The sequence below is a fragment of the Amblyomma mixtum genome, chromosome 2 (assembly GCF_055824585.1).
Source record: "Amblyomma mixtum isolate Tamu chromosome 2, ASM5582458v1, whole genome shotgun sequence".
Lineage (NCBI taxonomy): Eukaryota > Metazoa > Arthropoda > Arachnida > Ixodida > Ixodidae > Amblyomma > Amblyomma mixtum.
In genome coordinates this window covers 91,484,681-91,500,766 of record NC_143013.1, presented here as the reverse complement: position 1 = coordinate 91,500,766, position 16,086 = coordinate 91,484,681, and the positions used below count along the sequence as shown (strand labels likewise).

General features: G+C 47.3%; 1 protein-coding gene across 2 annotated transcripts in view; it reads left to right on the top strand.

The window, feature by feature from the left end:
* LOC149360168 (solute carrier family 41 member 1-like) overlaps positions 1–16,086 on the top strand; it is a 43,373-nt gene that overhangs the window by 3,936 nt on the left and 23,351 nt on the right. For both annotated transcript variants that reach the window (XM_089572194.1, XM_089572195.1), the window contains exons 2-8: positions 2,777–2,822; positions 5,001–5,146; positions 5,239–5,470; positions 7,110–7,250; positions 11,016–11,264; positions 14,057–14,201; positions 15,201–15,347. In XM_089572194.1, coding sequence (XP_089428320.1) covers positions 5,079–5,146; positions 5,239–5,470; positions 7,110–7,250; positions 11,016–11,264; positions 14,057–14,201; positions 15,201–15,347 — 982 coding nt within the window. In that variant the 5' untranslated portion in view covers positions 2,777–2,822; positions 5,001–5,078. The remainder of the gene's footprint in view (positions 1–2,776; positions 2,823–5,000; positions 5,147–5,238; positions 5,471–7,109; positions 7,251–11,015; positions 11,265–14,056; positions 14,202–15,200; positions 15,348–16,086) is intronic.

Here is a 16,086-nt window from a genome sequence, read left to right as displayed (position 1 = left end):
TTTGTTCATCAATGTACAGGTACTATATTAATGATTGACAATGCTGGCATTGGAAGAGGGCAGGAAGGGAGAAGGGTATTGTTCGAGCCAAGACAACCTTGTGATGCTTGCTGATAGGCAGGAGAAAAATGCAAGGAGTAAAAAAACTGCAGTTTGGAGTTCCTTTGTTCAATGTCGTAGGCAAACTTTTCGTTTGTACCAAATGGGCATTGAAACTGCCTTGGATGTCCCACAGATGTCCACAGGACGTCCAAGCGAGTTTGTGTCCATTGGGTGTGGACCTTTGAGTTAAAGCTGTCACATTTTTTTTTTCTCTTGTGCTGATTTCCGCCACTTTACTTCCACCTATGGAGCTGTAGGCAGCACTGTCAATTCTTGCGGACTTTGCGACTAGCACAAAATGAAATTGGGCAGAAATGCCTATTTCAGTCCTAAGGGTGGCAACTATAAGAAAAGCATTGCTTAGTATACATATGCAAAATAAGATAAAAACAACTCAGATGAGAACTTTAATAGGATTATGAAACAGACTTTTTATTTGCATTTTTGTGGTGCTGACTCGTTAATGCACATAGAGAGCTTAACCCTCTTACGACATCACTTTGTGAGATAAAGATAAAGTGGTAAGGTGAGATCACTTTTAGTGACGTGTGTTACAGGTAATGTTTTTCCTCTTCTAAAAAGAAGATGGGGCAAAGGCGGTGAAAACAGCTGGATGGATGCCTCCAGCCTTTTTTGTGTTCGCAGCATGGCGGGGTACACTTCTATAAACTTATTCAAAAGTAGAGCTGGAAAACAGGTAAATTATAAGTGCAGTATGAGTGCAGCACGGGGACAGAATAAAATGCACAAAAAGGTTTGGATGTTTATGGAAATGGCAGAGAGAAAGAGGTGCCGTAGCGGAGGTCTCCGGAATAATTTTCGACCACCTGGGGATCTTTAACGTACACTGATCCCTGTGCTGTGCAATGTCAGTGCACGTTACAGATCCCCAGGTGGTGGAAATTATTCCAAAGACCTCCACTACTACGCACCTCTTTCTCTCTTTCACTCCCATCTTCCTCCCTTCCCTTACAGTGCAGTCCAGGTGTCCACCGAGATATGTGCGACAGATACTGCATTTCCATTCCTCAAAAATCAATTTAGTATGAAGTGTTTATACAGTACATATACAATTAATTAACTTCATATAGGAGTGTTCTCTGACGTCACAGCAACTACCATTTTGTGTCTGTGGAGCCTTGCGAAAGTCCATAGGTGTGTCTAAAGGGATTAGTGCCTCCTGATCCAGCTTGTACCGCTGAAGCTACACGGTCGCTGACAAAACGGCGCCCGTGATGTCACATGAATTGTTCGACTGAGGCAGAATTTTTAATAGAGGGTAAATTATCTGAATTAAGCTGTGTGTCACAACGAAAGTGTTCCGAATGTCCTGTATTGTGACATACATTTGAGTGCAGTGTTAGGAGTATTTAAGGGGTCAAAATTTTCTTTGAATACCCTAGTTTCATAATGCAGGCATCGCATACCGTGGTGCAACAAGTACAGCTCAAACTGTTTGAAAAGCAAAGTTCAGAATGAAGCTGTTGTGGTGGTGTTCAAGAGGTGACTAGAGTGGACAGTGTGTGCAGATTTCAGGCAAACAGCAGACTCCCGGGCATGTTTTCTGTAGCAGATAAATTTTTCTCATTCTCTGAATATGTACGTCAAAGCTGGGCTGAATTCAGTATCAAGCTTTGGTTGGGGAGCCGTCATGTGGTTTGGGTTGCATTCGTACTAGTCATGGCAGCTGGGTCTTTCCTTGTGATCGTCCCGGTACTGAAAGTAAGAGGAAGTTGAGTAGCGCAAGTTGCCGGAGACTTGGGAGATGTTGCTCAGCCGAGTTTTGACTGCAGTTAGGTGCTGCATCAGGTAGCCAGTATTAGGTGTGTGCAGTACTTGCAAATACAACACTCGTTAAATAAACGTGTCTAATGAACTGTCCCTAGATTTTTTTTCTTTGTTCAGCGCTGTTCCTCTCTGTTCACTCTAGCAGTAATCATGACCTGTGTATTATGACCAATGCATTAACGGCTCAAGAAGCAGGGCTTTGTCACAGTTAGTACAGCTTGTATGTTCTCCTGTGCTGTGCTCTCTAATGATGGGATGCCCCCTGTATGCCCGTCGACACTAATTGTCTTCATGCATGGTAATGAGGGAGAAATTGATGGTTAAAGGTACCATGGAAAGGTTAAACCCCCTTTTTTTTTGCTAGAATAGTTCATTTTCTTAAATGTCAATGTTGTATAATCACTTATAAAACCGTTGCTATTAAGCTGCCTTAGCAGTTGTGTAACCATTGCTCATAGAGCATTTTTATTTTTTTTGCTTTCATGGCTTGTTAGTACCTAATGCATAGTGACATCAGCCTGAACTAACTTTGTCTGTTTGCCAATTTATTGGCCGCAGGCTTTGTTTGCATTGTTTTGATGCACAGCAGTAAACTAGTAGCTGTTGAATGGGTGGAAAACTTTTTGAGCCACGTACTTCCTGCCAGCAACCAGCTAGGAGTGGCGTCATCATTTCTACTGAAAGCCGCCTACACAACTGCTGTAGCTGTTGTTCAGGAAAACAGGTGGCGTTTTACGGGCGAGCACAGTCCTTGTTCTGGAGGTAACACTTGCATTTGAGAGATGCAGTGCGACCTTTTTTTTTCTGGCTTCTTTTTAAATGCTGTACAGTGAACGTCGGGCTGTTGGTTGTGCAGTGATTCATGTGCAATTTCCTTGAATTCCAGACGGTTCCCGAGCTCCATAGAATGTACGTCAGTTTACTCACCAAAGGTATGTCGATCACACTTTTCTCTACTAGTTTGCCATATGCACTTGCGCCTTGGTTTGCACCTTGTTCAGGGGCCCATTTGTTGATATGTACGCAAACGGACTTGCTGTCCATCGGATCGAAGCGTCGGATTAGTGCTTCTGCTCTCTTCTCCCTCCTTTCAGTGTTGAATATGGGATGCATGTTACGAGGGAGTTGGGGAATGATTAGATTTTTCCAGTGTAGAGTCTCCATATGTAGAGATTTTCCAACGCTTACCTAATGCAAGGCTAGACTCATTCAGACGTGTAAGACCTGGTTACAAATATTCAACCGCAACATGCTGTTACGTATGATTTGTGCACGGACCCAGTCAACGTCGAAAAGCTTAACTTTGTACATCTAACTTTGTGCAGCTAACTTTGTGCCTCTAACTTTGTGCCTCTAACTTTGTGCCTCTAACTTTGTGCCTCTAACTTTGTGCCTCTAACTTTGTGCCTCTAACTTTGTGCCTCTAACTTTGTGCCTCTAACTTTGTGCCTCTAACTTTGTGCAGCTAATTTTGTGCAGCTACTGGCATTCGTGGGCATATTATTGCGGGTGCGTCCACGATGTGTTGTACTGAAGGTGACAACAGAGTAGATTTTTTTTTTTTGACGTGGTCAAACATGCGATATTGACAGGACAACAAGTTGTGGTGGACTTATCTGAACATTGCTTCAGTAGAAAGTGTCAGAGGCGTCCTTTAAAACGTTTTGAGGGCGAAGATGAACATACAAATTGCTAGATGTTGCTGTCGCCATCCGAGCCGAATACCACGCCTCGTATATGAAGTGGGGAGCATGCCTCTTAGATGGTTTCATCTTTCCTGTAGCTGTGTGAAATTCCTGCCATTCTTTGGATAGCATAGCTTCTCATCTTGGCCAAAGTGCCTGTCGGCCAACTTTGTGAAATATCATGCCCATTCAGGCGTCTATTTGTCGACACCAGTTCTTGATGTTCTCTATGAGCAGTGAAGAAACTGCTCCTAGTGTATTGGCTTGCTGCTTGAGCAGAAAGAGAGAGGGAGAAATGTGCAGAGCCAACCATGAACTACCTTCATCGAAGTAAAAGTAAAAAGAAAATTTTTTCAACATTACTAGAGAAATAACAAGTTGTAACGATCATAATAAGAACAAATGATTATCTACTTTGAACTGCGAGGAATTAGCTCAGGTGGACTCACTTGCATGTAACCACTTGTGGGTCGGAACACTCTTTTCATTAAGAGTGATTTGGCCATGTGACTTTATGCCTTGACCACTAAGCCAAATCATGAGTCATTGCTAAAATGGGCACTAAAGGCCAATTCTTATGTAATCCTTGTTTCCAACAACTGGAGTTCTCATTCTTACTTCACGAGAAAAGTGCCTCCAGTGTGGCTATCTGTGTTCCTCCTGAGTGGGAGTTGTTTGAGGTATTCATTGAGATAGGCGCTATCCGCTTAGCATGGCAGGGTTATGTTGGCCTATGTAATGCCATCGGTTGTTAATTGAGCCAGCATGCTCAGTTTATGCGACTGCCGTGACATGTTCAGTGTTCAGGACCCTCGCACGAGGGTTGGCAGTATTGTTAAATAAATAAATAAAATAAATAAATTTGACCACTTCAGCAGTTAATGCAAGCTCCAAAATAGTTGCCCAGGGTTTTTACTCTTCCTGTGTTGGGCACAAATGAGGTTTCTTGAACCCTCACATCCGGTCATGTTGAAAGTGTGCTTTTGCTTTCCTTATTGTGCGCGTCTTTTCAAGTTGCAGTAACCTGCTTGAGTCTGTGTTTCAATTGCTCTTAATTTACATGGCAGGCTTCATTTCATGTGAAGTTCTGACTCGCTGTGCCTAATGTAGTCCAACCTGCCGCGGTGGCTCAGAGGTTACGGCGCTCGGCTGCTGACTCGAAAGACGCTGGTTCGATCCTGGCCATGATGGTCGAATTTCGATGGAAGTGAAATTCTAGAGGCCCGTGTGCTATGCAATGTCGGTGCACATTAGAGAACCCCAGGTGGTCAAAATTTCTGGAGCCCTTCACTACGGTGTCGCTCATAGCCTGAGTTGCTTTGGGACGTTAAGCCCCAATACCAACCATACTAAACAACTAACGTAGTCCAGGCAGTGCAGCGGCCGATGCTCTCTTGTGATGCCCCCTTTTCTCTCCGGCCACAGGGCTGTGTGAAAGCTACTTCCCTCCGACCTGTGTGGGTAGCCAGCTGCAGAGGCTGCCAGACAGCGGAACTGCCCACGATGGCAGCCGGCCAGCGGAGCACCACGACCCGTGAGGTCAGCCCGACTAGGGAGCACCCCTTGGAAAGGTAAAGCGGCTGCTGCGACTGCTGTGGAATGTTGTTGCGCGGGACTTCGCTGGGATCCGGCAGCGCTGCTATACTACATCTGGTGGGCGCAGGGTGACGCCTGATGGATTGTCCCTGGGCGGCGGAGTGGCCAATGAGGGCTTCAGCCGAACCCCATCGGAGGCCCTGTTTGCCGTGGTGCCGGGGGCCAACACCCCGGACGGCAGCCTCTACTCGGAGAGTGCCACCCTGCTCAATGGGCAGCTGCCCCGCCTCACCACCCTCGAGGGCAAGCCCCGCCCCGAGCTGCTGGATGAGGAGGAGGTGTCCTGCCCGCCGACCAAGGTATTCATTCACTGCTGTACACTGACTCCGCCCTCCTCTGCCTTCTCATGACAGTCCTCCTACATGGGCAGCCCTTTATCTTGAGACGGTAGCCCTGTTTTGTCGCAATCATTGTGATGTGGCGTGTTTCTCAAACTGTAATGTGTGGGCCCGTCGATCGAGCATCCTTCAGAGAAGTTGTGGGTCTCGGCAGGGATCAGTCTCTTGGAGGTCGCACCTTTGGCAATTGAGTGTTGCCTGTGAGCGAGTAAAATTCGTAAGGGAGGCATCTAAGTGCACTGCTTGCCTTTCATGTCTTGTAAGTTTTGTTAAACCTGATGTGAGCATGTGGCACCAGGTTTTTTATTAATTATAGGTGACATTTGAGGCATATGAAATGTATCGTCACATTACTGAGACAGCAGACATCTGGCAGGGGAAGAGAGCATGCTCGCATTTCCTCACGCGTCTTGCGGGCCCATGCTGGTGTCCGCACCACCTCTGTGTGGAGCAGTGCAATGTGCAACGTTGAGAGGTTAGTTAACTCGAGGATCTGTCCCAGAGATTGTGGCTACTGGGTCCGCCCCCTCTGGGGAATTAACTTTATTTCTTGGGGTGGCGCGAGGCCGTATGGGCTTACGGCAGAGTTTCTCAGTCATTCCCCACTGGCTTTAAAAATGTGCTGAGGAACCCTGCATGTCTTGAGTTCAGTTCCCTTTTGCCTAACGTGCATGCAAATAAAGAGCATGAAGATAGCGAATAGCAATCTGCTATGCTTTGGAGCTGTCTATTGTGCACAAATGAACAGTATGATTAGTCCCAAAGTAAACTGTGTAGATGAAGTGTGAGGCTCAAGAAATGCATAGATCTGGGTGCTCAAGGAACTGAAAAATAACTTCAAGGAACCCTGGAGACTCTGCGGAACCCAGTTTGAGAACCCCGGAGTTAAGGGATTGAGTTGAGGGTTAATGATCCTCGTACATGGTGCCTTCACGTGGCATCTCTCTACTTCTGTGTAGTAGAAGACGTCCAGCCGCGGTACGAAGGGCAATCACGCATGTGTAGTGCAGTCATGTGGCCATATGTGACATGGTGGAGGTCAGAGAATTTGAGTGATCAGTTGCGATGTGTCTTTGACTGACTTTGGGGAATATGCGGGAGCTGGTGCCGCACTAGGCCGGAAAATGAACCATGTCCGAAAAAACAGTGGCACATGAAGAATCACAGGGTGTATGCTTGAGATTATGACGTTTGTGCACTTTTGCTATCTGTTGCGTGTACATTGCTGAATGCAAGGTTAAGAGCATTTTCTTCTATTTTGCTTTATTTTATTTCTTCATTTGTTTTACTGAATTCTGAAACCACATCTTTTGGGCTACGCTGTTCGCGCATGCCTGCGCAAATTGTTGGTGATCTTGTGGAAATGCCTTTTGTGGCTCCAGTGTTCAGAACCACTGCAGTAGTTTTCACGTTGGGATTGGTATTTTGAGTACGTTAGCTTCACCTTTGTTTGCTTCCGCAGCATTGTGTTTGTGAAAGTGAATTTACAATCTCTGGGACGCCTATTGTTGCTGTCACTTCCCCCCCCCCACCCCCCTCCCCTGTTCAGTGGTGGTGGTGTGTCAGTACAGGCCTTACTGGTGTCACTTTTCTTCACCAGGTGGCGCTTGGTGGTGGCGACCAACCGTTGTCTCCCAGTGCGGCCATCTGCCTGGACATTGCGGCCGACGTAGCCGCCGACGCTGCTGCCGAGGAAGAGACTGCCATCACCAAAGAACGACTGCGCGTCGTAGCAATTCAGGTGTGTAGAGGGCAGTGTACAGTACTGTCAAACCTGTTTATTACGAACAGTGTGATGCAACACGGTTTGTTCGCTCTGTGGAATAATTCAGCATATCCGAACCCGCTTATAACAAACAGTACCAAATTCGTTGTGTACGAGGTCGCTAACAGTGGAGCAAAAACGCTTTGACGGAAGAAAAATCATTCCACTCATGATGAACTCTACTCCAAGAGTAATTTATTGGCGAGAAATGTACACCTATTTGCAGTAGGTAGGGATTTTTTTTCCTGAACACTGCATTGAGCTCCATCAATGAGAATCACATTTTCGACACGTAACATAATTTCAACGAACTCCTGTACTCTTTCGTGTGTTCCCAAACAGTATCGTCACAGCACATCGGTAGCAGAAACGGCATCGCAAATCATCAGGTGAGGGCGATCAGCTTCCGGAGCGATCCGAAGCAGGCTCCTCATGGGTGGCATCAGACACCACCACACCAGAAACAGTTTCCGAGTTCAGCGGGTTTGCTATCACAGCTACATGGTTGTTAACTGTCAAACAATTTTTGAAGGCAACTTTTATTGGCACAGCATAACAACACCACTGTCTTCTTGCACTGCGCGAACTGCACTCGCAACTTCCGCGCCCTCGTGACACAGTCCAGCATGATGGAAGCAGTCCTCCCGAGGTTTCGAGTATCTCAAGTCACGTTTTGCCCGCTGCAACTGATCATTCCGACCTCGCGGCGAGCGAGTTAATCTTCAGCTCACTGTTAAGTATACGAACTGGAAATGTATCAGTGAGGTTTTACTGTGTATCCGCTTTTTCTAGTGCAGTTTGTTTAGCCACATGTACCTATTTCTGCACTTCAAGGTACCAGTCACGCCAGTTAAAGGAACACCAAGGACAACCCTTTCCAATCCTTGTTATTGGTAAAAGTGGTTCCTATGAGTCTTCGTGGGTTTGTTTCGCTGCGAAAGCACATTTATTGCTGACAAAAATGCATTTAAAACTGGCAGTTTTCTTCCCACCATTCGATTCAGGCTCGTGACGTCAGTAATGGAAAGAGCTCCATGAGTGCTGTTTAAACTGATTGGATCTGTAGTCTAGCCTCTGGGATCTGCGCGAAAAAGTTATCGTGACGTCGCCGCAGTTTGATAGCGACAGTGGCCAGTGATGGCAGAACCTGTATTTCATTTTTTAAAATTCTTTTCTAGGCCTTTCCCACTCTTCTGTGGCAAGCAGTATGTAGGTCAGTCTGGTCGTTGCTTGAATGATAGGCATCGTGAACACAAAAACAACTTGAAAACTTTCGCTGGCAGCAATCTGGCTTTGCACTGTAAGGAGTGTGGTTGTGTGCCATTTTTGGACAAGTGCTCGATCATGGCCAGACACTGGGATCAGTTATACCGTATTTACTCGCATAATAGGCGCACTTTTTTTCCAGAAAATCCGGCTCAAAGTGCGGGGTGTGCCTATTATGCGGGGTAAAATTTCCGGGAATTTTTCGACTCGCAAGATTGAACATACCGCATAAACGCACTCGTGTACGGGCCGCACCCCGTTTTCCCGAAGAAAATATTTAAAAATCTGTGTAGGGGCCGCACTGAAACTTTCCATGACCCACGCGGGAATAGCCTTTGAAATGCACGCGCCGAGGCCTCCGCGATCGGCTCCGGCTGCGCGCAACGGGCGCTTGATCACGGAGGCCACACACGTGCACAGGAGCTTCCAGACGGCCAAGCTTATCATCATCATCAACGTTTTCCTCCGCTGCGAGCTTTTGCTATCTATATCGCCATCAGCATCACCAGCTCCACTTTTTTTTTGTTGCTGTCAAGCGCGGAGGAAGATGTTGTCAAGTGCCGGGATCTGCGGTAGCGCGTTAGTTCATCGTGGTTTGTGGCTTTGCCGCCGAGCGTTGCTGTTTTAGCTCGACGGGCAAACACCTTAATAGCTACATGGCTGGGAGTTTGCTCTCGAACACGGCAAGCGTGCGGCAATTGCGGCTGTGGCGTGCCTAAATTTTCATACGCGACTCTAAGTGCCGAGGTTTTCGCGGGCCTAAGTCGGGAACGTTTCCGGCTGGAGATGAAGCTTTCCAAACAGACGTTTAAAGTGAGCATCCCCGAAAACTGTGTGCGGCTGTTCCACGCGATGTCGCTGTACGTGCTGTGGGTCCGCAGCAGATGCGACGGCAGCAGCACTAGTGAGGAGTAGTAGTCAGTTCAGCAAAAACTTTGTTAAAATAAAGACTGGGGGGCGGCAAGGCGTCGGCTTGCAATCGTGTAAATACTTTATTGGTCACAGTGCCAAGTTCGGGGTGCGCCTATTATGCGCGGAAAAAAAAAAAAGATTTTTCGCGACCAAACTTAAGGTGCGCCTATTATGCGAGTAAATACGGTAACTCTCGAAATTATTGAAGCAGCGCGTATCGCTGCTTTGGATGGTAAATGTGTCAGCAAGCCGTCTATCTCTGTGTCCAGAAGAGGGCTGGCCTTCTTAAATAATCGCTGAGTCGTTTTTCCGTTGTTCCTCGTTCACCTGATTTTCATTATTTTTTCCGGCCGCATGCGCCTGTTTGCCTCATGGTTCACGTTCATCTTGGTCACCTATACTTCCGTTTTATACATAGCAGACAACGGTACCAAAGCTAGCACGCCTGTGTCCGCGCACAAAAAGTAGTTCGCCATACAACCAAAGCTAACACAAGCATATTTTGTTGCGACAAATCTTGAGTGCTGTGACTGGCACCTTCTGTACTTCGTTTTGCTTCTTGCCACATTTTCGTCCTGTGACTTGTTGAGATTTCGAGATGCAAAGATTACACGTGGCGGTATGATACGCGGTTGGTAGGTCGAATCGCCCCTACTCAATCCGCACCCAAAAAGTAGTTCACACTTCGTGAAAATTATGGCCAGAAAGCCCGAACACTGAGCACCTCGCAGCTTCAACAGTGATTTTCATTGCTACCAGACCGTTTTATACCGGTCTTTGTGTTCGTCCAAACAGTGACCGGAGTTTTGAGAAGAGCGAATGATACGTGGTGGAGCTATATAGTTTTGCGGACGCACTACTTCAGCAACCTCCGCAGCGTTGCCTGCTATGTATGAAACTGAGTATAGGTTTCTGTCAGTCAGAAGTTAGCGCCTGTGTTGTGTTCGTCTTTCTCTGTCGCTTGTCCCGTTTTGCGCTACCTCACATACAATGAATCACAGTTGCCGACCCGCCCAAGTTTCTACCCTTTCGAAAGCTTCATTTTCCTGTGTTCCTTCAGTGTCCTTCCTTTGTCTCTGAATTCAGTGCGTCTTGACTGCTAAGAGTTGCCTCGAGGCAGGCTGTGAACCGTGGCTCTCTTCCCCTCCTTTCAAACGTGGAGGCTAACAAAGAGGGTTCAGCTTAAGGACCAGTGGTTATCTTGCCTTCACATTACATGCCCCGCCCAAGCCCATTTCTTCCTCTTGATTTCGACTAGGATGTCATTTACCCGCGTTTGTTCCCTCACCCACTCCGCCCTCTTCCGATCTCTTAACGTTAAACCTATCATTTTTCTTTCCATAGCTCGCTGCGTTGTCCTTAACTTAAGGGTAACGGAGTGGATTCCAAGAGAAGGCATAAGTAGCAGGGGGCGGCTGAAAGTTAGGTGGGCGGATGAGGTTAAGAAGTTTGCGGGGATACAGTGGCCGCAACTGGCAAAGGACAGGGTCAGTTGGAGAGATATGGGAGAGGCCTTTGCCCTGCAGTGGGCGCAGTCAGGCTGATGATGATGATGTTGTCCAGGTGTTTGTTCCGTTCCTGACGGCTGGCTTTGGCACGGTGGGTGCTGGCCTGGTGCTGGATGCGGTGCAGCAGTGGCCAGCCTTTGCGCAAGTCACCGAGCTGTTCATTCTGGTGCCGGCCCTCCTGGGCCTCAAGGGCAACCTGGAGATGACGCTGGCTGCCCGCCTCTCGACCCAGGCCAACCTGGGCAACATGGACACGGCTGCCGAGTGCGCCACCATGGCTGCGGGCAACATGGCCCTCATTCAGGTGCGCTCGTCTTTTAAAGCGAAAGCTTTACTACTTGCACTTTCAGCCTTTGCCGTGACGCGGCGGTGCCGCCACCGCCGCCTAACGCCTGCACTCTTTGCTAGGAGCGCGACGGGTGCTTTGTGACGTCACGCCGAAGAGAAGGGCGACCGACTCGCGCCGTCGCAAGCCGCAGCGGTGCCACCATGGCGTGGCCTCCGCGATCGAAGCGCGCTTTTGAGCAACGCGCACGCCGCCGCCAGAGCAGATCGCGGCGGCCACGACCACGGGCGCCCTAACACCTGCGCTCTCCGCTAGGAGCGCGATTGTGGCGTTACGCTGAAGAGATTTAGGCTCGACTCACATCGCAAGAAAGCAGTAGCTGTGCCAACCACCAGCGCCTTAACATTGCTTCGCGGCGATGCCACCTACCACTAGGGAGGCTCGTCGTAATGCGCGTAAAAGAGAGCGGCAAGCTACAGAGACAGAGGAAGAGCGTGAAACAAGACACGCCAAGCGACGTGCCCAGTATGCGGCTCAGCGAGAACATGCGAGCTCTTCAGTGGATGATGGGACTGATTCGCTCAGTGTTGTCGACAGTGACCAAGTATATCCTCACAGCGCAGCGGTTATAGTTTCACTACTAGTTGTACATAGAATAGCCAAGTGATCACCACAGCAGCACCAAGGTATACAACAAGTTTCACACAAGCACCACAACAGCACGACTATCATGTGAGCGAGGGCGTAGCCATGGGTATTGCTTTCGCGATTTCCCGGCTTAAGCAAGTTGAGCCACAGCCATTTTTTTTTCCTTTCCTGCCCCACAAACTGTTCTCTGCACTTGTCAGAACATTCTTGGAGGCTAGTTGGCGCATAGTTTTGCAGGACAGTCTGCTAATAGTCCAGTTAACAGTAGCGCTGGTTCCCATCTTCTTTGTTTCTGCACTAACATTCTGGCGAGTAAATGATGCAATGATGCAGAGCTCATGAGCCTGATTTTGTGTGGTTCCTTTTGCGCATTTTTTGTTACCCATGTCCTCATCATGATCTTTGTAGAAATAAAGAGGGCCACTGGAATTTCATAGTTCAGTTATGTGGGAAAATCCTGCAGGTTTGTGCATGGGTATGTGGCACTTGTGGGATCACTCTAACTGAGTCTTATGTCTGCTTAATTCGTTTTAGGTGCCTGTGCACTGTGACTGTCACATTACTTTCATATCTGTTGAGTGAATGTTCACAGTAAGCGAGCCTGTGATTGTTTGTGTGTTGCTTTCGTTTTTTCTTGTTTTTTTTTTTTTTCAGAGGAAGTCCACATTTTTTGGTCTTTGTCGCAGATTAAGGCAGTGCAAAATGAACTTGTGAAACTACCGTATAATCTCTTGTAAGGGTCGCACCCCCTGTTTCGGGCTAGGTAATTGAGAAAAAAATGCAGTTATATGTTGTTGTTTTTTTTAATTCACATATAGGCGGCACCTTCAAAATTCACACCTGAATTTTTTTTAAGAAGTCCGGCCCTTTCACAAGTTTATACGGTTGTCTGTGCTTTGGCCGAATGATCCTGTGCAGTGGCTTGCATCTGGCCGTGATATGCTGATTGCAGTAATTTACAGCACACTTGTGCCAACGATAAGATGCTCTGAAGCCCGCATTTGCAATCTGTATCAGTATGGACTGTGAGGTAATCATAGCTATAATCTGTAAATTGTAAATCTATGAAATATTTAGACGTGCACTCACATGGAAAGAAAAGAACAGCGCAAAGAACGAAGGTAATCGCATGCTAGGGTACTTAAAACGTAACTTTCATGCAGCACCTACTGACACTAAGCTTCTATTCTATAAAACACTGGTTCATTGACAACTCTAATATGGATCGTCAATTTGGGACCCAGGTATTAAAATCTTGATTAGCCAGATCGAAGTGATCCAAAACAATGCAGCTTGCTTCATCTTTTCTAACTATGATCGCACATCCAGCATATCTACCATGAAATCTAACCTAAACCTCTTATCACTGGCATCCCGGCGTAATCTTGCACGGCTATCTATGTTTCATAAGATCTTTCACCATAATATTCTGCATGATCAATTGTTGATTCCACCTTCATATGTATCATCACGTTTAGACCACATTCACAAAGTTGGCACATTTATATGCAATACTAAAACATTTTCCGATTCATTCCTTCCCTGCACATCAGTAGACTGGAATTGCCTTCCCTCCTCTGTTGCAAGGATCACCCAACCTTCATTATTTCAGTCAGCCATACGCAATATGTAGCTACTAACAAGTTTTGTACTGTATAACAGATCACCTTCCTAGTTTCTTTCATTTGTATTTTTGCTGTTTTTTTTTGTACTGACATGTGATACTACAATTAGAAACTGTCTCTTAGGTTGTAATCATTCATCCTGTTGTATGCCCGCACACTTAACACTGTTCCAGTTATATTCCAGACATTCACGTTATTTGTTGCTTATATTGTGAAATTTTTGCTGTGTTCGTATATATCGTTGTAATAACCCACTCCCCTCTGTAATGTTCCCACCCTGAGGATATCAATAAATAAAATGAAATAAAAAATAATAAAAAGAAAGAGACAGCCAGCCACTGTTGCAGGAAAGATGAGGAGCAAGTTAAAAACCAGAACAGTCCAGAAGTGCAGTTCATCAGGTTCTGTGCGCTGTGGTGCAGTAGCTGGTGTAGTTGAGCAGGGATGTGTGAGTGTGGTGTTTCTTGGGATGTGTGGACGTGATCCCGTGTACGGCTGCCTCACGGCGAGTTTGTGTTCCCTCCCTCCTCGATGCAGTGCCAGGCGACGGTGGTGGCCTTCCTGGCGTCCCTGTTTGCCGTCCTGATGGGTTACCTGACTGAGAGCCACTTTGACTCGGCCCAGGCCGTCATGCTGTGCGCCAGCAGCCTGGTGACCGCCAGTGTGGCCAGCCTGCTGCTAGGTGAGTTATTCCCCTCTCTGCATTGCACGATTAACTAGGACAGTGGTCAGTTAGCTTTTTGGGGTGTGCTAATATAGGTGCATCACCGTGTCACCTGTGTCGCTGGTGTTTAGTATTGTTTGGTTCCAAAGGAGTTGGCTGTATCACGGCGCTATCCGACGGTTTTGTAGTAGTCGACGGCACTGGCCAATTGCAGTGAGAGAAAGCGAATGTGCTGAACACCGGCCCTGAAGGTCAGGTGCGCATTTTTTACTTGGGGTTTAAAAAAAAAAAGTGAATTCTTAACGACAATAGTAGGGGGTGGGATTATAACTGGGGTAAATATGGTACCTTGCAGGGGCCGTTAAGCAGACAATGCAAATTCTAAACTACGGAAATTTACGTATTTCCTGAGCAGCTCTTGAATGACCGGCAAGTATTTTTAAAGTTATAGACACAATGAAGCATAAACGTATCCTTTCACAGGCATCTCAGAGGTTCTTGGTTTCAGTGCATTTTGTGCCTGCTGCTAATCAGTTCTGGAGTGCTGTGCTGCCAGGCTCGAAAGGACTGTTGGATTTAGTTTAGTTTATTGGGGTTTAAGGTCCCAAAGCGACTCAGGCTATGAGAGATGCTGTAGTGGAGGGCTCCGGAAATTTCAACCACCTGGGGTTCTTTAATGTGCACTGACATGGCACAGTACATGGGCCTCTAGAATTTCGGCTTCATCGAAATTCAACCGCCGCGGCCGGGATCGATCCCGCGTCTTTTGGGTCAGCAGCCGAGCACCATAACCACTGAGCCACCGTGGCAGCGCCAAAGGACTGTTGGAGTGACCATTGGAATCTGAGCTGCAGTGGTCACATTTTGACAGTGGCAGAATCTTGAATTTGATGAAGAACACGTGTCCACTCTGGGCATGTCTTCATGTCCAAGGGTTGTAGAGTGTGCTGCTGTGACCTGCGAAAGCATACGGTGCACTCGTCTGATGTTCCTGCCACCACTGCTGTGCATCCACAGGGTCCCTGATGGTGGGCGTGGTGATTCTGGCCCGCAAGTGGCACCTGAACCCGGACAACGTGGCCACGCCCATCGCAGCCTCCCTGGGCGATCTCACCACCCTGGCACTGCTGGCCGGTGTGAGCAGCCTGCTCTTCAACCAGATTGGTGAGTGGGCCCACTTTACAGAATTGCATGAGCGACACTGCACCGTGCAATTCAGCTTTCACGAGGAGTATTTGGCAGATCACTTGCCAAGGTGGTCATACCTCGGAACAGCCTCTCTTTAAGAGCCTGTCCGAATTATTGCGCATCCGTCGTAGGCTTAAAGGTGCACTGAAGAGGAATCTGAACATGTATTTTTTCCGCGGGAACTTGATCTGCATGTTCCCAGCATTCTTAGAAACTTCGATTTATTGCCCTGAGCGGCATATTTCCCTAATTTAAATCCGATTAACGTCCGGCTCCCGCCTTTTCTTTTTTTAATTCCCCGCATACGGTGGGAGGAGTGGACCAACGCATGCAGTGCCTTTCAGGCAGTCGCATGGCGACTTTGCTTTTGCTTTTATCTTGTTTCTTTTAGGTTTCTATGAATAAATAGACCTAGTCAGAGACTACACAGCTGCAAATTAGGCTGACGGAAATAAAAATACGCGTGGACTCTTTGCTTTCGCCGATCACTACGTATCACTCCGCCAATGGCAGAGCAGCAAGCCGCCGTAGGACTGAATAAAAAGGATGGTCCACTCCTCCCACCATTTGTGGGGAATTAAAAAAAAAAAGGCGGGAGCCAGAAGTTTAATCGGATTTAAATTAGGGAAATCGGCCGCACAGGGCAATAAATCGAAGTTTCCAAGAATGCTTGGAACGTGTAGATCGAGTTCCAGCAGTAAAAATACGAGTTCAG